Below are 22,276 nucleotides of genomic sequence, written 5' to 3'. Positions count from 1 at the left end.
GGTAGAGCACTTGCCTAATATGTGTGAAGCCCTGGGTTCGAGCCTCAGCACCATATATAAATAAATAAAGATATTGTGTCCAACTACAACTAAGAAAAAAAAGCCTATTTCAGTAAACATCATTTTCCTCAGGAAAAAGACCATGTCCCATGTTTTATTTTATTTTATTTTATTTTTGCAGAACTGGAGATTAAACCCAAGGACTCATGCATGCTAGCATGCTAGGCAAGTCCTTTATCACTGTATATCCCCAGATCTTTTTATTTTTAATTTTGAGACAGGGTCTCACTGAGTTGCAGAGGCTAGCCTTGAACTTGTGATCTTTCTGCCTCAGCCTCCTGAGTCTCTGGGATTAAAGGTATGCATCACCTGGCTCATGTCATATGATTTTAAACTATCTTAGTCTCTCTGTACATGAAATCAAAAGAAATATGGAATTATGCCTGGAAGGAGGCTTTGAGAAAAGGCAAAAACTTGGGTTTCAGAGTTAGACGCTTAGTTATTTAAAAAATATTTTTTAGTTGTCAATGGACATTTATTTAATTTATTTATATGTGTTGCTGAGGATCAAACCCAGTGCTTCATACATGCTAGGCAAGCGCTCTACCACTGAGCCACAATCACAGCCCCTAGACCCTTAGTTTTAATGCATTCTTTCTCTCTACTAGTACCATTGTCTCTTTGAGTATCCTTTTCCTCTTTTGTGAGAATGAAGCTAATCCTATTTCCCTGGTGAGCTGTGGGGATTAAATGAAATAATATACAGAAAAATGCTCAGTCTCACTCTTTACACAGAGTAAACACTCAAAGACCCGAGTTTTCTTTCTTCTTCTTCTCCTCCTCCTTTTAAGATGGGGTCTCACTGTTTCTCAGTCTGGTCTTGAATCTAGGCTCAAATGATCCTTCTGCCTCAGCCTCCCAATTGGCTGGGATTACAAGTGTTTGCCACCACACTTGGCTTTCTTCTCTTTTCTTAGCATACTATGTAATGGCTAACAACCTTTCCACTTAATCCCACATAGTGTTATACTAATTCATTCTTGCCGAAGGTTTCCATGCCTCTTTCTTGCTCTCCTCTCTAACCTAGTATTATGCTCAGATAGTGTGAAGCCACAAGAAATGGGTCTAGTCTTGGCTCTGCCACTAGCTTATAATTGGACTTTAGGCAATCTATTTTTGTGAGCTTTAGATCCTGCATCTGTCAAATGAGATGTTCTGATTGGTTAATGCTGTGTAATGTCTTGGAAAGAGCACCCAAACCTGGGTTCCAATCCAGCCTTTCCCATTTATTGTTTCCTTTCTTTGAACTTCATTTCCCTCACCTGTAAAATGGGTTATCACCATTTAATTTATAAGATTATGGTAAGGATTAAATGAAAAAACACATTTAAAGTGTCAACACAATGACAGGGCATTTGATAAAGCTAGTTCCATCTTTCCTTTATGAGTCCTTCCAGTTTTAAAACTGTATACTTCTAACCAAAGATAATGTGATTCCATTCCTTTTGCTTTAACTTATAAACACTACTCTTCAGGCTAAGACTGCATAAGGGAATTCATTTCACCTGGAAAAACCTACATATTGAAACAATTCATTTTAGAAACTGCATCCTTCATCACATTGCCTGTGATTTCCCCCAAACCTAAGATTGCCTGTGATTTCCCCCATGAATCCAGACCTTCATAATACCTAAGACAATGTTTTTCTTTATCTCTCCGGAGAATTCTCCTAGTATTTCATAGCAGGCAGCTTGGATCACCTTCATCATTTTCTGTAGATCTTTATATTCTTGATAGAACAACATCCTGGTCTGGCCAATGTTAACATCAAGGGCTCCCAGAGCCTCTCCTGTTCTCTCACGAAGGGGAATTACTATATGGGTTTCTCCACGGGCAGAGGCCAGAACAACTTCTGAACTGTCTGTACACTTGAAGAGGAAATCTCTGAAGCTAAATCCAAAGAAGTACAAGGATGTTAAAATCAACCTATTCACATCATTCCGCTCAAACATACTGAATTACTCTCTTGTATCCACCTCACTGCCACAATACCAGTCCTGGTTGCTGTTTCATTTGCATAGAATGCTGCATCCCTCAATTTCACATTGTTCTGTCCTTCAGTTCAACTCAGCTCAAACGTCCTCTCAGCATGAAAGCCTTCCTTGATTATCTGATCTAACTAAAGTAGTAGCACCGGGACACTCTGCATCATGATGCTCTGCTTCATTATCTTTTGCCTTGTACATGCGAGGCAAGCACTCTACCAACTGAGCTATATCCCCAGCCCCATCTGCTTCATTATCTTTATCATATAGGAAATTAGTCTTATCTGAGGGTGTACAGTGTTTTGTTTACTTATCTTGGCCAATATGTGTTAGTTGAATGCAGGAAGGAAAGATGAGTGAGTTAGGTCAGGTTCCCTAGAAGCAAAACCTGTGACAAGGATGCTAATGCAAGTAATTTACCAAGGGAGTGCTTTTGGGTAAAACCCATGAGGGACTGAGGGAAGCAGCATAGGGAAGTGGCAGAGGCTAAGTACCAATGTGATTTCAGGTGAAGTCTAGCCTCAGTCTGATCCAAAGGGGTAAGATCTGGGAGGTGAATGTAGTAAAGAACTTGTCCCACCTTGAGGCAAGGAAAGGGTCTCTTGCATCTTTGTGCTCATCAGTCATTGGTTCTAAGCTGCTCTGGGGGTGAGGTAGCAGTTTGTGGTGGAAGAGTTTTCACAAAACTTTTTTTTTTTTTAAATATTTTTAGATGGAGATGGACCCAATACTTTTATTTTATTTATTTATTTTTATGTGGTGCTGAGGATTGAATCCAGTACCTTTCACATATGAGGCAAGTGCTCCACCATTAAGCTACAACCTCAGCCCTTCACAGAATTCATGAGAATACCTCTGGGCAGGTGCTCCAATCACTGGAGGGCACTCCTCCAGGGAAAGTTATAATGTCAAGTGTCGCTCCCTGCAGCAGTATCCACAGAAGCTGGCAAAAGGCATATTGGGCATCTGGGCAGGGTATTCTTTAGCATCTATTTCAGTGAGAGACTGAGATTTTCATGGAAATACAGTGACTGCTTCTTTCTCTAGTGAATCATAGACACATTTTTCCCCATCTGTATTTGATGTTGGGCTTCCATTCCTTTAAATCATTTGTAAAAATGTTAGTTCTTTGTCTAGCCTCAAAAATCACATTTAATAGTTCAGAATATGAATCCAATAATGACAGGTAAGATTAGTCCTTCTGCCAGGTGCTGTGATGTATGCCTCTAATCCCAGCAGCTTGGGAGGCTGAGATAGGAGTATTGCGAGTTCAAGGCCAGCCCCAGCAATTTAGCGAGGCATTAAGCAACTCAGTGAGGCCCTGTCTCTAAATAAAAATACAAAATTGGGCTGGGGATGTGGTTCACTGGTTGAGTGCCCCTGAGTTCAATTCCCAGTACCAATAAATAGATAGATAGATAGATAGATAGATAGATAGATAGATAAATAAGAAAGAAAAAAATTAGTCCTTCTGCTATTCCCATTCCTTGCTACTATTAAGCCATCACTTTTTATATTTGTGAAGACCACAGTAACGATGCATCTATCAAACTTTCCAGGCATATTAAGAAAGGCTATATAGGTCAATAGCATTCCTCCAAAGGCATATGCTCTGAGTTCTACACAGAATCCAGAATATGAGTCTAGGTGTTAAAAGGAATCCAGCAAAATGCTTGACTAACATAGGAATAACCAAGTGGAAAAAAGCTTGAGACTAAATGAACATTCTGGCATGAGGCCAAATGAAAATTTAATTAACATGTATTTAAATATCAAATTAGCCTACTAGTCTGAGATGGGTTAATGCAGTCAGTCCCTTTTGTAATACACGTGTTCTCAGTTAAGATCTGTTTTGTATCTGTATAGATGAATAATGTTCCTTCCCTTCCATAGGTGACAGTCATTCTAAGTAATGTACAACCGGGGACCTATCTAATTTTCTAACTTTCCCTCTCTTCCCTTTCCTTCTTCCTGTTTTCTTTGAATAAAAAAATGCACATTAAAAAAATATACATTCACAATCTAGCTAACATTAACAGATGAGCTCTATTAAGTGATATGGAGGGATTATTCATAATCATGGGGGATATTGGATACAGTTATTATTCATAATCATTTTTTGTTGAATTCCATACTTATAAGAAAATCAGAAAATAAAATACTGTCCTGCTTTAAAATACACAAGTTTGCAAATTTAATCTAGAATACCAACGAAATCTGTTTTAAAAAGCAGTTGAAAGAAAAGGAGTTACTATGTCCCAGGGAGTCAAATGTTCTAAAAAAGTTTTTGTTTAAAAGCCAACTGATGGAGAATAGATCAGTGGTTTCCAGGTTTAGGAATGGGTTGAAAGACTGATTTAGAAGTGTTAGAGTTGTTCTGTATCCTTTTGTGCTAATGATTATAAGAAAATGTGCATTATTAAAACTTGCAGGTCTGTAAACAAACAAAACAAATGATTTTTGGTGTATATAAATTTTAAAATAATAAATAATGAATGTAATAATAAAGAGTAATAATTTTATAATAATGAGGAATGAGTATGCACTAATAAAGGGCAGAAGCTATGTCTTTCAGATCTACTATCATACCACTAGATTGTATTCTGGCAATCAAAGAAAACAGACACATTTCATACCTGAAGACACATGTTTTCCTGAAGGTAATAGGGGGATTTGTGTGGATTTTTGTTAGACCCAGCTTCCCTGTAACCATCATATTGCGTAAAACATAGTCTGAATCCTTAAAAAGAGGAAGAGATTTCATTAGAGTAGTAATTAGACCTCATATTCTCTTTAAAGCTTTTGGGGACCAATAAATGGAGAAAAATTAGGAATGTGTAGATGACCTCTAGCTTTAAGGGCAGTGACATTTTATTTATTCAGTACCATTAAAGAACAAAGTATTGCATAAGAGAAAATTTTCAAAAGAATAATATTAAATGCACCAACTTATTTTTTGTAATTATGATAAAACTGTGTGTTTATATTATTTTTCTGATTTTAAAAATGCATTATAGGGGCTGGAGTTGTAGCTCAGCGGTAGAGCGGTTGTCTGCATGTGTGAGGCACTGGGTTTGATCCTCAGCACCACATAAAAAAATAAACAAACAAAATAAAGGTATTGTGTCCATCTACAACTAAAAAAGAAATTCTTAAAGAAAATGCATTGTATGCTGGATGTGGTGGCGTATGCCTGTACTCCCAGAAGCTGGGGAGGTTGAGGCAGGAAGATAGAGAGTTCAAAGCCAGCCTCAGCAAAAGTGAGGTACTAAGCAACTCAGTGAGAACCTGTGTCTAAATAAAATACAAATAGGGCTGGGGAGTGGCTCAGTGGTGAGTGCCCCAGAGGTCAATCCCTGGTACCTACTCCCAAAAAAAGGTTGGATCTCTGTCATATGTCTGTAATCCCAGCTACTTGGGAGGCTGAATCAGGAGGATCACAAGTTCAAAGCAAGCCAGGGTAATTTAGAGATTCTTTATCAAAATATAATTTTTTTAAAGGCTGGGGATTTAGCTTAGTGGTAGAACTTTGCTATTATGCAGAAGGCTCTGGGCTCAATCCCCAGAACTGCAAAAAAAAAAAAAAAATGCATTGTAGAATATTTGGAAAACATAGAAAAGCTCAAACAAAATAAATACATTTTTTAGAAGAGCTTCTGAAATATATTTATTTTATTTGTTTATTATTTATATGTGATCCTGACAATTGAATCGAGTGCCTCACATGCGTTAGGTAAGTGGTGTACCACTGACTTACAACTCCAGTTCCAATAGATACAATTTTTTAAAAAAATCTCCAGTGAGGTCTTTCTCCCTACCAGTTCACTGAAACTGTAAAACTGTTCTTGCCAAGGGGCTACAAGTGACTCTTTCATTTTCAAACCCATTGATTATGGATTTGATTTATCATTTTCATCTACCTCTTGACAGCATTTGATTCAGTGAACAATCCCCCTCCCTACCACCTCTTTTTTTTGGGTACTGGGAATTGAAGCAGGGGTATTTACCCACTGAACCACATCCCCAGACCTTCCTCTTCTTCTTTTTAAAATTTTTTTTAGTTGTAGATGGACACAATATCTTTCTTTCTTGATTTATTTTTATGTGGTGCTGAGAATCAAACTCAGTGCCTCATACATGCTAGCAAGTGCTCTACCACTGAGCTATAGCCCCAGCTCCCCCAGCCCTTCTTTATATTTTATTTAGACACAGGTTCTCGCTGAGTTGCTTATGACCTTGACAAGTTGCTGAGGCTGGCTTTGAACTCTCGATCCTCCTGCCTCAGCCTCCCCAGCTGCTGGGATTACAGTTGTGCAACAACATGCCTGGTTTCTCTTCCTGACATACTTTTCTTCACTAGGCTTTTGAGACATCATCTTCTCTTGGTTCTTCTCCTACCTCACTAAACACTCCTTCTATTCTCCTTGCTTCTTCTTTATCTCCTTTACCCCTAAGAGATTTTCAGGGGCTGGGATTGTGGCTCAGTGGTAGAGCATACGCCTTACACGTGTGAGGGTTTGATCCTCAGCACCACATAAAAAATAAAGGTATTGTGTCCATCTACAACCAAAAAAAAAATTTTTTTAAAAGAGGTTTTCAACCTGTAGGTCAAAACCTTTGAAAATATTTTTGAGTCTTGATGAATATTTTTTTTGTAGAAACTAGTTATTTAAAAATAGACATTATTATTGCTGTGGGTATATACGTGACTGCATGACCAATGTAATTCTGCAACCTGTACACTCGGAAAAATGAGAAATTATATCCCATATGATTCAAATGTATGATATATCAAGATCATTGTACTGTCATGTGTAACTAATTAAAACAAATTTAAAAAATGGAAAAAAAGAAACTATTTATAAGGAAGCAATATTAATATATTTAGTAAAATACACTAAACCGTAGGAAAGAACAATTCAATTAAAGGAAATAAAATGAAGTTCTTATATGCCCCCTTTAAAAAAATAACTCTTGGAATAAAAGAGAAACTCTAATAAGGGGATCCATAGTGGCTGTATGCTGAATTGTTCTTGGAAGATGAACAACAGCTTTGTGAAGTGAAACTTTTTCTTGATTCCACACTCCCTGACCTCAAATGTTCTACCAAACTCTAGATGAAAAATGTTTTCTACATTATACTTGGTGTCTTGGTTTGATTTGCACTGCCAAAACAGAATATCCCAGACTGGGTAATTTATAAAGAAGAGAATTTTATTTTTTATAGTTTTGGAGGTTGACATCCAGTATCAAGGTGTCAGCATTTAGTTAAGTTTTTCTTCTGATGGAAGGCTTAGGGTGAGAAAGGGCTAGAGATCAAACTTGCAGTCTCCAGTCCTTTTATAATCAGAATTAATCCATTTATGAGGGTGGAGAATCATGACCTAAACACCTTTCATTAAGCCTCACCTCCCTGCACAACTGGAACTTGTGATCCTCCTGCTTCAGCCTCCTGAGAAGCTGAGATTACAGGTCTGCACTAATATACCCAGAATCCTCTTTTTCTTTCTTTCTTTCTTTCTTTCTTTCTTTCTTTCTTTCTTTCTTTCTTTCTTTCTTTCTTTCTTTCTTTTAAAATTTATTTCTTACATACATGACAATAGTGGAGTGCATTACATTCATAATTACCCATTCTACAGCACAATTTTTTGTAACTCTGTATATAAATTATGCTCACACCAAATTATGCCATTATATATAAGCTCTCTTTTTTTGCATAAAATTCTTAATATATCTTTGTACCACCATTTATCATATCTCTGTTTGTATATAAGGTATGTTGACACCAAATTCACATCTTCAAACAGGTTTTTTGTATAATGATGACCCTCTTCTTCCACCATCCTAGCTATTCCCCTTCTCCCTCCTTTTCCCTCCCAATCCTATTCCCTACCTAGAGGTAATTTTCCTCCCATGCTCTCCCTCCCTATCTCACTTTGAGACTCCCCTCTTATATCAGAGAAAACATTCGGCATTTGTTTTTTTGGGATTGGCTAACTTCACTTAGCATAATCTTCTCTAATGCTATCCATTTCCCTGCAAATGCCATGATCTTATTCTTTTTTAATGCTGAATAATACAGAATCTTCTTTTAAATTAAACAAACAACTCTCATTAAAGGGGCTGGAGTGGGGGTACAATACTTACCTAGCCCATTATGGATTTGATCCCCAGCACTGCAAAACAAACAAATAAACAAACAACCCCAAACCCCCTAGATTCACATGTAACTGTTAGTCCTTTGCCAAATAGGTGGCAATTTCCCCCCAGTTTATCATTAATAGCTTAATTTTATTTACTTATTTTGCAGCTCTGGGGATTGAAGCCAGGGCTTCAAGCATACCAGGCAAGTGCTCTACCATGAGATACATCCTCAGCCCTTTTTATTTATTTATTCTTTCTTTTGAGGCTGGGTTTCTCTAAATTGCTCACGTTGGTCTAAAATCTGTGATCTCTCTGCCTCAGTTTCCTGAGTAGCTGGGATCGTAGGTGTGTACCACCCTGCCTGGCAACAGCTCAGCTTTTTTTTTTTATACTGGGGATTAAATCTATGGGCACTTTATCACTGAACCATTTTTATTTTTTATTTATCTCACTTAGTAAGTCGCTTAGAGCCTTACTAAATTGTTGAGGTTGGCCTGGAATCTTCAATTTTCCTGCCTCAGTCTCCACAGTTTCTGGGGCTGCAGGTGTCCATGCCTCCATACCTGGCAGCTCTCAGCTATTTTTAACATCAAAATCTAACCATAGCATCTTGTACCTAGGAGAAAATCCTAACTAGAGGCCTAGATAGGCTGTTCTGGTCTCGGCCCCACTGTGACTTCACTCAAACCCTGATTGCTGATGGACCTCCTCTCACCTCACCTTTCAACATGGTCTTCTCTGTTAACATGAAACAGCCCTGGGGATATACCATGACCTTTGAGACTTTGTCCATGTTGTCATGATTCTGAGATTATACACCATGGAAGCCAAGTTTCTTGATGATTGCTCTGGGCCATTTTGGCCTTTTCCATGGTACCTACATATTATTTTCCTTAAGGTCCTGAATAGGAAATTCTGAATCCTCCCCAGACCTCCATACACTTTGGCCTCACTGGGGAAGTAGCCCATAAGATGGGGTAGACTACTCCAGACACAAGGACACTTCAAGTCTCCCACTTCCACTCCAAATCATCCCCCTCACAAGAGCAGTTCCAACAATGAGGTATTCTCCACCTCATGGCATGGCTACCCTACCAAGAGCTATGTGATTCTACTTTTCTATGGCCAAGGCTTCATTAGTTCGCCCCAGCCACTGAAGGAGGAAGCCCAGACCTGGTAGGAAGGAAAGGAAAAAAGAAGCCAGGAGGGAAGGACGATGACTGTGGTAGGCGAGGCAAAGAACTGGGAGACAACCAAGATGAGGCCACCACGTGATCAGGCACACTGCAGAATCATTTAGCTTTTCTGAAAGGAAGATTCCTTTCCATTCATTCTCATCATATAAAAAAATCCTTATGTTAACTGTAAAAATGTAAAGCAAACATCAAGAATTCATCATATTATAGATGGGGAATGTAGCTCAGTATAAAGCACCTCTGGATTCAATCCCCATCTCCACAATTCTGGTGGATATTGCCAATTTGGCCACCAGGACATATCTCAGGATGAGTCAAAAAGTTTTCTTTCTTGGGTTTTCCAAATTGGAGTTTTTTACTAAGGCATCTGAGCCTTATGGAGAAAGCCCATCTTTTTCCAGAATGACAAAGCTAACATGCGGAGGGAAGCAAACAAATGTGAGAAGTGGAAAGATAAAGAACATGATTGAGCCCTAATACTATTGAATGACCTGGATCTGGACATGGTGGAAGCCACCTTGATGCCTACCTTTTCTTCATTTGGGTCACAGTCAATTCTCTCTTTTGTCCAAGGCAGTTTGAGATAGATTTCTGACACTCATAACTAAGGGTCTTGAGTTGGAGTCATAAGAAACAACTCTAGTTAGTCTTAATGACTGACTAATATGGTTTTTAGATATTAGTAAAACATCAACATCTAGTAACTCTGTTACATTGAAGGAGTCTAACACTGCCAAGGCTTGCCTACCTGGTGTGGGCTAGGCTCAACAAAGTATGTAGTGATGGAGATGATGTTGGATGTGACATTGAAGAGCCAGCCAATGCCAGTGATCACAATATGAAGGATGTGCTCCCGGCTGTGAACGTAGTGATAGGCAGTGCTAAAGACATTGGCAACACCCTGAAAGGTAGAAAATTCAAATGACCTTTTCTTTTTTAAAAGAGTAAAATAAATAATTATTAATGCATCAATTTGATTATCTTAAATTAATGATAATCTACTTTCTACAAATTATTCATCAGTTCTCCAAAGGTAGTGCTCCTGATTCTACTTATAAAAAAAAAAAGATCACAAAGAAATCAAAGATGTATGGGCTGGAGATGTTAGTTCAGTGGTAGAGCACTTGCCTAGCATGCATGAGGCCCTTAGTCTGATTACCAACATCACACACACACACACACACACACACACACACACACACACACACACATATAAATACACACACACACACAGTATAAAGAGAGATCTACTTAATTTTTTATGCTTTGCTTTCTGATAATTACCCAGTGAAATTTATGATATGTACTAGTGGAGAACAGAGTCAGAAGACTCTAAATTAAGAAAAAAATATTTAAAAGACAAGATTCTAGCCCTGGGCAGATGGGTAGGAAGGAACTGTCCTGATCCAATGCCAATACTAATGTTTGCACATGCCTACTGCCATCAAAGCAGCAGTGTAGGATATGCTTGGTTCCAGGGTTTGCAATATGCTACATGACGTTTTCCTATAGGTATAAAGAGACTTTGATCCACAGAGAAGGGAGGGAAATCTACCAAATCCATCTGTGGTCTTGTTGTTGTAGAAAACTCTTAAGAACCACAAAATCTTCAAAGTTATATGCATTTACAAGTTAGGACTTAAGGCATCTAAAAGTAACCCAGGACCCTTTATCTCCAAGGGCTAGAGAGTCTACTTATAATTTGTAATTCATTTGTATATGTTCACTAATAATATGGCTCACCTACTGATAACTTCACAATCCTCCATGTCATTCTCATGTCAGATGAGAATGACTCTTATTATTAAAAAAGATGTCCAGAGAAAAAAATTCTACCACTTTCTTCAGTTATCCACCTCATAAAGTGGAAAGAGAAAATGAAAAATAATGGTAAATGAACAGAGAGCCAAGGGCTTATAGGGCAACAAATGACAAGGGCAAAGTAAGTTCTTGACTTGCTGCTACATTCTACGGTCCTTGCTTCTATAAAGGCTTTGAATTTTCCTTTATTGTAATTTCTATCCCTAAAATTATATCAAAATGCTTTAGAGGACTGCGGTTATGGCTCAGAGGCAGAGTGCTCGCCTGGCATGTGTGAGTTTCTGGGTTTGATCCTCAGCACCACAGTGGTAGAGTGTTTGCCTAGCATGCATGAGGCACTGGGTTTAATCCCCACTACCACCAGCAAAAAAAAAAAAAAAAAAAAAGATTTCTAGCCTCACTTGCACAAGGCCCTGGGTTCAATCCCCATGCAACCCCTACACACACACACACACACACACACACACACACACACACACACATATACATATAATATATAGTGTCTACCTATAACTAAAAAAATAAATATTTTAAAAAAATGCTGTAGTATGCTCCAGTTATTCCATTGTCTTAAAAATGACTTTGTGTGTGTGTGTGTGTGAGTGTGTGTGTGGGTGGGTGGGTGTGTGTGGTCTAATTTGAAAACATGAATATTTAAGAAATATTTTCTTTATTCTTTGTCCTCAAAAATTGTAACACTGAAATCAAGAGCTATTTGGATGCATGTCATATTTAGCACATTTTGTAGAAAGAACAAAGGATTAGTTAATAAAACACAAATATACTCCTTTTAAAGTTTTATTCCTATTTTATGGGGTCTTAGTCGGTGATTTAATTGTTGGATTTCTGTTCCACAGCATCAAACTCTATTCCTATGATTAATGCATATAGTCCCCAAAAGGCTGAAGCATAGATGTACAACTGAGACTGAGAGTCCTTTTATAAGTAATGGGGGACCTTTCCAAAGTCTGACAAATATAGGGAACAGGAGCAAGCATGATAATATTGTTAACAAGGCTTTACTCTAGTAAAGATTTTCAGGTTTCACTTTTTAAGAAGTATAAAACAAGAGGCCTTTTTAAATATAAGAGAGGCAATCCTACCACTGTTCTTGAAGACTTCTGTGACTTACCTGATAGAATCTGATCTCATGAGGTAAGAAGATGTTTATTTTGTGGGGATCTCTAAGTGTGTCAACTGCCAGGACCCCAAAGATCCTCATATATGCATCATGCAGAGGCAGAGCCAGTAATGACCCATTTCGATCATTCTTATTGCGGGAATGGTTCCAGAAGATGATGTTCCCATGGTACTGTACTTGGGGGACATGGACTGGCTTCCCTTCATCCACTACTGAAAAGCTTAAGAAAAGGGACATCAAGATAGGAATAAGATAGGAGGAGGATTTAGTAAATCACTGAGGTAACTAGATCAATTCTCTTCCATAATTATGGGCATTTATATGTAAGAGCACTGGATTCAAATAAGATTACCAGTTTAGAGGGTCTGATTTGAGGGAAGGACTTAAAAGACAATCTTAGATCTTGCCAGAGAAAATATATATAAACTGAATTAAGGAGACATAATTTATTGAGCTGATACCGTGAAACAGAGCCCCTAGGTGGGGAATCATTGCCAAAGAGTAAGCTCTAGAATTAATCAACCGAAACCATTCAAAACTGGAAACATTAGGGTCTGGGGCTGGGGCTCAGCGGTAGCGTACTTGTCTGGTATGTGTGAGGCACTGGGTTCGATTCTCAGCACCACATATTAATAAATAAAATAAAGGTCTATCAACAATTAAAAAAATATTTTAAAAAAACCTGGAAACATCAGTTCCCACTCTAGAAGCCTGGTAACTTGAGACATTTCTCTCTGGAGCAACTCACTAGGATTTGGAGGTGCTAGTTTGTTGTTGTTGTTTAGGAAGATTAAAACCAATCACTTCAAGGAGTTCTCACCTGATTCCTTCCATGTCCCGGTAAAGTACTCTGTTCAGTACGAATGAAGCGTCATCTAGGGTACAAGCCACATTTCTCAGTAGAACAGACCCTCGATCAGGCAATAGTTCATTTTCTTCTAAGAGGGAAATGTGAGCACTAATCTTCTTATTTCCATGAGCTTCAGCATCCTGTGGCACAACATTTCTGAAAATGTATTTACCAACAGCCATAGAACTCCCCTAATCCCTCCACCACCCAGTTTGTGAACATGGCACCAATAATTTCAATTTATTGAGTACATGATGCAGGCACTACCATTCATGGGCAGTGAGGAAAAGGCTAACACCACAAATGACCTCCAAAACTGAGTTTTCATGTGTGGAATAGATTTTTTTCTAAAGCCAACTAAACTGCTTTACTGAAAACAAAATCAAAACAAAACCAAACCTCTCAAGTCTAATCAAATTAAAGGTTTAAAACTTAAATTCTTTCAAACTATTGTCATGTTTTCTGAGCTTCAGTTAAAAGTACTGGTTTTAGAGAGCTGCATCAAGAAGATGCCTTCATTTCACTCATATCTCTTGGCCATCTAAATATGTGAAATTGAAAAAAAATGCTTCCAAGGAATTATTAACACAATTTACATATTTGATCTATGCCACTTCAGGAAAAGGTTTCTTGGAGCCTGAGGGTTCAGACTTTCTGCATTTACTATTTCTAATTAAAATAATTAAAAATCTCTATATCAAAAAATTAAATTATTAACAGTATTATGTGATAACACACATTGAATATATTCATAAAGTAGGGACATAAGAGACACTTGATATTTGTCTCTTCTTACTATTTATTTAGGTTTGTTTTTCAAACTTTCTTTTTCTTCTGCTTTTATTCCTTTTTTCCACATATAAGTTATATGGAGTAACTAACAAATATAAAATAACATTTTTCTTAGGGTAACACAGATCTCTAAAGCAAGTTGGAGCAATGCCTCCTTTTCTTGAGTGGACTCCTAGTCCTAATTTCACCATTGCCAACAACATGGGAAAATTCGGCTATTCAGGAGATGATTCCAATTTGTGTGTGTGTGTGTGTGTGTGTGTGTGTGTGTGTGTGTGTGTGTGTGTAATGTATAAAATTATGATGATGACTGGCCCAGGTCTCCTGTATCACTGGAATCTGGGATATATGTAAAAAATAGCTGTGATGTTTCTGCTTAAGAAAAGTAGCAATCTGGGAGTTTCTGAAGAGGTGCAAGGCTGTGGGCAATGGCTCTACAGGGCCATGTATTTTAAGTGACAGGATTCTAAAAGTCTCAACTTGCTGCTAGGCAGTACTATGAAATATTGTGTAATGTTGGAATCTACCATAAAGTAGATGAGTTTATGGTGTAAATAGTTCTTTTTTTAATGGTTATATAGTTCCCTGGACATCATGTAAGGAAAATATAGCTTGAACTGTTTGCACATCTCTTTTCTGGTGTTTTTTTCAGTATCAGTCCATTGTCTATTCTTGGCTTATTAGACTCTTAGCACAAATGAAATTAGAAATCCCAAGACTTCTTTTTCATATCTTTTTTATTTAAAGAGAGAGTGAGAGAGGAGAGAGAGAGAGAGAGAGAGAGAGAGAGAGAGAGAGAGAGAGATTTTTTAATATTTATTTATTTTTTTTAGTTCTCGGCGGACACAACATCTTTGTTTGTATGTGGTGCTGAGGATCGAACCCGGGCTGCACACATGCCAGGCGAGCGCGCTACCGTTTGAGCCACATCCCCAGCCCATATCTTTTCTTTACACTTTTCTTCTCTGCTTCTTTCTTACCCACCAGCCATAATCTCAGTGGCATCTCATCTGGGCTTTGGGTCATTTGTAATGTATTAGAATCAAGTGCTCCTTCCACACAACCATTGGATATCACCCACTGTGAGAAAATTCTTTTCCTCTCCTTTCCCTTTTTTTTTAGTACTAGGGATGGGACACAAGGTTACTCTACCACTGAGCACATCCCCTCCCTCCTTTTCTTTTTACATTTTGAGACAGGATCTTGCTAAATTGCCCAGGCTGGCCTTGAACTTGCAATCCTCCTGCCTCAGCCTCGCAAATCGCTGGGATTACAGGAATGCACCACTGTGCCCAGCTCAGAATTTTTTTCTCTTTTAGATCATTTTAGAAAACATACCTGGAATTAGATAGAGGGGAGTGAAGGACGGGGAGGGGTACAGGGGTAGAAACGATAGTAGAGTGTTGCATATATGATTACTACCTGTGTAACTGTATATCATGTACACCCAGAAGAATGAGAGATTATACTCCATTTATGTATGATGTGTCAGAATGCATTCTACTGTTACGAATAACTGATTAGAACAAATAAAAATAAATAAATATAAAAAAAGAAAACATACCTGGGTGAGGGTCTTAAAGGTCTCAGTGTATACTGGCTCCACAGACACTCCACTTGTCTCTGCAGCATGTTGGATTTGGTGCAGCCATTTTCGTCTTGCACAATTCCTAAGACCCTCAATATGGCTCCTCTTTAAAGAATTCATCAGAAATTCCACAATACTTTCCATAACTTGATCTTCATTGCCCCTGAGTTCAGATACTACCAATTCTATGTATTTCTGAAATTGTTTTGAAGACAACTTTACTTCATGTCCATGGTATGACTTTGGAAACTGGAAGTGTAGTTTAGCTAAAAGACACAAACGCAAAACCAAGAACTAATCAACAGTACATTCATCTACTGGGAAAATTTTCTTTCTCCTCTTCAAGCCCAAGCCCTTAACAACTACTGGTCTGTGGAAAGTCAAGTATATCAAAGGCATCTCTGAGATCAGAGGAATATTTCTCAAGCATTTCCTATAATAAATTCAGTAAGACATCTATATCATCTTCTCTTGGTTTTGGTTTGTTTTGATTCTACTCCTTAGCTGGAAAACTCCCAGAGTCTACTTTGACTCCTCCCTACATTTATAAGAAACAGCTTAATTTTATCCATTAAAATTATTAAAATTATAATAATTTTACTCTTTGGCAACATATCTTGTGGCCACTCCTTTCATTTCTATTTTCGTACCCCCACACCAGCTTTTATCACTTTATAATTGACTGGTCAGTACTAAAATACTCAATATGCATTTGTAAAATTAAATTAAAATGGAGTATGCATTATTTAATTCTCTGTTTCAAAGTTCTGTCATATTTCAAATCTATTTCCAATCAAATCTGCTCCTAATACCATATAGTAGTTATTTGCTCTAGTACCTTCATTCTATTCATGGTCCCTAACCATGCTTTGCATACTTCTGTATCCATACTCTTTAATTTTTTTAATTGTGCAATGATGAATCTACTATCAAACTTGAATATGACCAGTTACTTACATTTTCCACTCTGTTCTGCCCTATTCCATCCTCTCCCTTCACCGTTACCAATCCAAAATTTGGTTTTATCATTTCCTTCCCTTTTGTTTTTCCAATAGTGTTAGAGTTATACAATAATATATGTATTACATGAATACTTCTAAACAATATGTAGTTTAGGTTTGACTTTTTAAACTTTAGAAAGAGGTTATCAAGTCATATGCAGATTTCTGAGACTTGCTTTTTTATCCAACATTATGCAACTGTACCAATCTACTGTAGCTGTGATTCATTCATTTTCATCATTGTACGCCATCATGTGAGTGTATTATCCTTGATTATTTTTTCTCCTGGAAATGGATGTTTAGGTTGTTTTCAATATTTTGTTCTTGGTACTAGCACTTCGAGCATTTTTATTCATGTCTTCTGGTTTGTGTTTGCAATTTTTTTGACATTTCTTATAAGTTAACATTATAAGGTAGCTACCCCTTCCTTTTAAAGTATGGTCCTAAGTCTCTCCTTCCTTGTAAAGTCTTCTACTGTGATTTCTCCTTCCCATGAAAGACAATAGCATTTATTCTATGTCATTTATTTGACAATTAACAAATACTACTGGGAACTTATAGTCATTTTATCATGTGCAGTGAGCTTCTCATTTCTGTAGTTGGACACTCATTGATTTTTGTTTTTTAGCTTCCACTCATCTTTGTCTTGGTAGTTCTCTCCAGTTTTGCCACCATTCTACTCCCATCTCAGTTTATGTGTTTGAATTGGATTCCACTCATAGTTCTACAGATTAAGCATGCGTCTTAGACTTATGCCTGAGTGGTTGATTTAGTACAAGATTTATGCAGAATCATTAGGAAGAGGACACTTTCTATTTTATTTCTACTGAGTTTGAATGAATATGTGAGGATGGACCTGGTCACCACAAATGGAGAGGCTTTATAACAATGGAGATAAAACAGAAGAGAGCAGGGGCTGGGCTGAAAACAAGAGAAAGAGAAAGAACCAGATACCTATCCTAATGTCATTATTTGAACTCCCAAACCTAGTTGTGTCCTGAAGTAGTTCTGAACTTTACCATTGCATGAACAAATTTCTTTTTTTCATTGATGCATTATAATTATACTATTTTGGGATTCTTTATGCCATGTTCATACATGCAAATAACATAGTTTGATTACATTTCTTTTTTTTCTTATGTTTTTTGGATTGTATTTTCTATTATTTGAACCCAAAGGATCCTAAGTGACAGCCTCCTATTAGGCTTAAAGTGCTTTATGGTTTCCTCCTCCTCCTCATTATTACTATTATTATTATTATTATTATATTCCTTTCTTTACTTGAGCCTTTTGGTTCTAAAGCCATTATTATTATTATTATTATTATTATTATTATTATTATTATTATTATTATTATTATTATATTCCTTTCTTTTCTTGAGCATTTTGGTTCTAAAGCCACTGGTGGGCCAGAGCAAGGTAAGTAACCCCTCCCGGTCAAGAAGCAGGTCAGGGTATTGGAGTCCAAATGTGTTGAGGAGGTCATCTGTGCAGAGGTGGCTTAGCATGGATTGTCAGAGTGTGAGCAGGGTGCAAAAGGCATGCATATGGAAGGGCAACTTACAACCAATGTGGGTGAAGAGGTTAGTTCAACAGAGAGGTGGTTTAGGTTGGAGAACCAAAGCCCCATGTGGATGTTTAATCCTGACCAGAAAGAAAAGGATATGCAAATAGAGGGGCCAGTGTTAATATAAAATGACCAAGCCAGTGGGTGTAAATTTCACAGATCAGCAAAGCCTTTATTCAGCAGTGGAATCATGCATCTGGTGGACCCTCTTTCCTGATGGAACATGAGCCACCAGCCCAGGGAGGAATCGGTGCTTAATATATGTTACACTGAGAGATGATTTAATTATTGACAAAGTGTGTCAGTTCAGGCACTCAGGGAATAAGTTGTAAGAATTTGAAATTTGCTTTTACTGGGCAATATTTTTATTTGGGGGAAGAATAGAAGGTCTGGGGTCAGCATTCAGTACTTATCTTTTTCCCTTCAGGGTCCCATTGTACTGTCACTAGGAAAGGATTTATTTGGGGAAGGATCAATGCTTTGGCTTCTCCCCAGAGACTGCCATTTTAGGCTTGATAGATATCTCCTTCCCAGGGATTGTCTTATCACTGGATGATGTTTGCTTCCTTCCCAGGGATTGTCCTGTCACTGGGAAAGGATCCTTGTTATCAGTGTGTTGCCTTCTTCCTCACTCCCTCTTCCCAGGCCACACTATTTTGGGGTTTATCATTTTTCCATATCTTACAGACAGCTTGGCCTGGGGAAATCATAATCTAAATAGGATGAAGCAGATGTCAGTGTGGAAGAGAAGTCCAACATGCAAAACTGGCCCAAGTCCAGCATTGGGAGTCAGAATCTGAATACACTAAATGGACTGAGGAAGGTTTGAAAACTGCCTTGTCATAGAGCATCAGAATCTAAGGAATATCCACATTCCAAGATCAGCACTTGGAGAAGGAAATCTCATGTGGAATGTCAACACCCCGAGTAAAGCATGAGGGAAGGGTAGTGTAGTATAGTGTCCTTAAGTGATATAAGAAAGAAGACATAAAGGGGCTGGGGTTGTAGCTCAGTGGTAGAGTACTTGCTAGCACCTGTGAGACACTGTATTCGATCCTCAGCACCACAAAAAAAATAATCGAAGATATTGTGTCCATCTATAATTTTAAAAATATTTTTAAAATGATTTCAAATATACAAGGACATAAGAGTGGGAGAGAGGACAGCAGCAGTGATTGAAGATTTGTTCCATGTAGAACTAATAGACTGATGGGTCAAATAAATAAATATACCCAGGATAACATGAGCCAAAGCAGGGAGCTTCAAAAATGGAAAGGGAGAAAATTAGAATGAATCCTGTTGTGTTAGATTAGACTTGGAGGTATTGGTATGAACTCATGATTTTTAATATTAATAGATGAAATAGAAGCACAGGTGTGAATGTTTTTGTACACAAATGCATGTGCATGTGCAAACACACAAACAAACAAATCCCCTCCTTCTGTTCACTAAGAAACCTGGGAGCAGAGACTTCTGAACAATGAGCATATGTAGAATCCAGATCTTGGCTTTTAAATACTACTTCCCATTAAAAGAAACCAGGATTTTCTGAGGAAATGGATTATCCCTCAGTATAAGAGGGATCTAGAAGATGTCAGTATAGTAGAAATCAAGGTAGTGTGCTAAGAATGATGGAAACAATATTGGCAAATGTATACTGTTACATTGTGTACATGTACAAATACATAACAACAAATCCCACAATTATGTACAACTATAAGGCACCAATAAAAACATGGAAACACATTAAAAGAACAGAGGAGCCAGGCATGGTGGTACACTTCTGTAATCCCTGCAACTCAGGAGCCTGAGGCAGGAGGATCCCGAGTTCAAAGCCAGTTAGCGAGGCCCTAAGTAACTCAGCAAGATCCTGTCTTAAAAGGATTGGGGTTGGGGGAAGCGCTGGGTTGTGGCTCAGTGGTAGAGTACTTGCTTATCACCTGCAAGGCACTGGGTTCAATCTTCAGCACCACATAAAAATAAATAAATAAAATAAAGGTATTATGCCCAACTATGACTTAAAAAATTATATATATATAAAGGGGGGGTTGATGTTGTGTGGCTCAGTGGTTAAGTGCCCCTGAGTTCAATCCCCAGTACCAAAAAAAAAAACCAAAACAAACAAACAAAAAAAAAACAACAGAGGAAACTATATGACAGCTCCTTATAAAACTAAAAATATGGGGGCTGGGGATGTGGCTCAAGCGGTAGCGTGCTCGCCTGGCATGCGTGCGGCCCAGGTTCGATCCTCAGCACCACATACAAACAAAGATGTTGTGTCCGCCGAAAACTAAGAAATAAATATTAAAAAAAAAAAACTAAAAATATGTACCCTATGGTCCATAAATTCTACTCCTGTATATTTATTAATAAGAAATAAACACATATATCCACATAAAGATTAGTATAATAAGATTGTTTGGAGCAGCTTTATTCATAATAGTCAAGAACAAGAAACAACCCAGGTGTTTACAGACCAGATAAACAAACATGGTATATTCATACAGTGGAATACTATTCAGCAATAAATAGAAGCAAAATTCTAATATATGCAACAACCTGTAACCATCTCAAGGAAAATTATGCTGAGTGAAGGAAACCTTACAAAAAAGAGTATATATTGTATGACTTCATTTTTATGTAGTTTTAGAAGAGTTAAAACTATGGTAGAAAAAAACAGAAGAGGGGTTGTCTTGGGGATTAGATGGTGGGATTGAATGGGAAAGTTTTTTTGTTCTTGATGCAAGCATGGAGTACTCAGGTCATGTATTTGCCAAAACTCATTGTACACTTAAAATTTATGCATCTAATTTTATGAAAATTTTACCTTAAAAGAAAAAAAGCTTTTAACAAACACTCCAATTAATGATATGCATGCTGGAGTAATTAGTGAGAAGTATATAATATACTTTGAAATGTGTAAAAATAACAGAGATAGATGGAAAAATAGATGGAGGCAGATAGATAATAAGAAAGGGTAGTAAAATGGTAATGGTAGAATCCAGGTGGTCTACAGATGCCTCGCCATAAAATTCCTCAGTTTTGCTGAATGTTTGAAATTTTTCCTTATAAAATTTTGGGAGTGGGAAAGGGAAGACACAGGAGTCAGATAAAAGGACTTCCCTTTGTTTAAATTTGGGACAATAGACAAACTCTAGACAGGGCAGAGGGGTTGGAGAGGAAGGGTAGGGAGGCATGGGTTTAGAAATAATGATTGAACATGATGATCATTATTATCCAAAGTACATGTATGAAGACATAAATTGCTGTAAATATACTTTGTATACAACCAGAGATATGAAAATTGTGTTCTATATGTATAATAAGAACTGTAATGCATTTTGCTGTCATAAATAAATAAATAAATAAATAAATGATTTTTAAAAACTGTATTATGTAAGCCTGAAAAAAAAATATGTTCACCAAGGAGATTCTGCAGAAATAAAGTAACTGTGCACATAACTGAAAAAATAAATAAATTTGGGACAATATTAGCATCAAAACAAATAATGATAGTTTTGGATTATAACCCATTGAATAAAATAGGAAGACACCATATACTGCTATAAATGAAAAGTTTGACCAAAAATGGAAGGACTACTTACATAGTTTCAAAGCACATTCATAAAATACTTGTTAGATTCAAAGGGAAAAAGAGTGATTTTAGAGAGGAGGGACCTGTCAGATAGCATCAAAGGGAAAAAGAGTGACTTTAGAGTGGAGGGACCTGTTAGATAGCATCTTAATAAACTGGTCAAAGTTATCAGGGGACTTCTGATATCATTCAACAAGAACAGCATTGATTACACAATATATTTCTGCTGAAGATCAATAACCTGAATTTAAGCAAGAAGAAACATTAGACAAATGTAAATAAAGGACTTCCTAAAAACAAGTCTACAATCTTTCAAAGTGTCAAGGTCATGAAAATCAAGGAACAACGGAGGAGTTTCCTATTGATTCCTTATTCTAGAGTTCTAAAGCAAAGAAATTGTCATTTTACAACACCTACTTGCCCAGTTTTTAGTTTCTTTAAAAAAAAACACTTTGTGTGTTTTTTAATGAGACTTTTAAATAATGTTCAAGATTTCGGGATAGAGTAGAGGAAAGGGACTACTGGGAGGGAGAAGA

General features: G+C 37.3%; 1 protein-coding gene across 1 annotated transcript in view; it reads right to left on the bottom strand.

Moving 5' to 3' along the window:
- Efcab5 (EF-hand calcium binding domain 5) overlaps positions 1-22,276 on the bottom strand; it is a 130,766-nt gene that overhangs the window by 23,108 nt on the left and 85,382 nt on the right. The window contains exons 13-18 of the mRNA XM_078041082.1: positions 15,554-15,843; positions 13,168-13,337; positions 12,339-12,567; positions 10,130-10,286; positions 4,682-4,778; positions 1,691-1,944 (exon numbers count right to left, since the gene is read on the bottom strand). Coding sequence (XP_077897208.1) covers positions 1,691-1,944; positions 4,682-4,778; positions 10,130-10,286; positions 12,339-12,567; positions 13,168-13,337; positions 15,554-15,843 — 1,197 coding nt within the window. The remainder of the gene's footprint in view (positions 1-1,690; positions 1,945-4,681; positions 4,779-10,129; positions 10,287-12,338; positions 12,568-13,167; positions 13,338-15,553; positions 15,844-22,276) is intronic.

Source organism: Ictidomys tridecemlineatus, chromosome 3, assembly GCF_052094955.1.
Source record: "Ictidomys tridecemlineatus isolate mIctTri1 chromosome 3, mIctTri1.hap1, whole genome shotgun sequence".
NCBI classification, from domain to species: domain Eukaryota; kingdom Metazoa; phylum Chordata; class Mammalia; order Rodentia; family Sciuridae; genus Ictidomys; species Ictidomys tridecemlineatus.
This window is presented reverse-complemented; position numbering and strand designations above follow the sequence as displayed.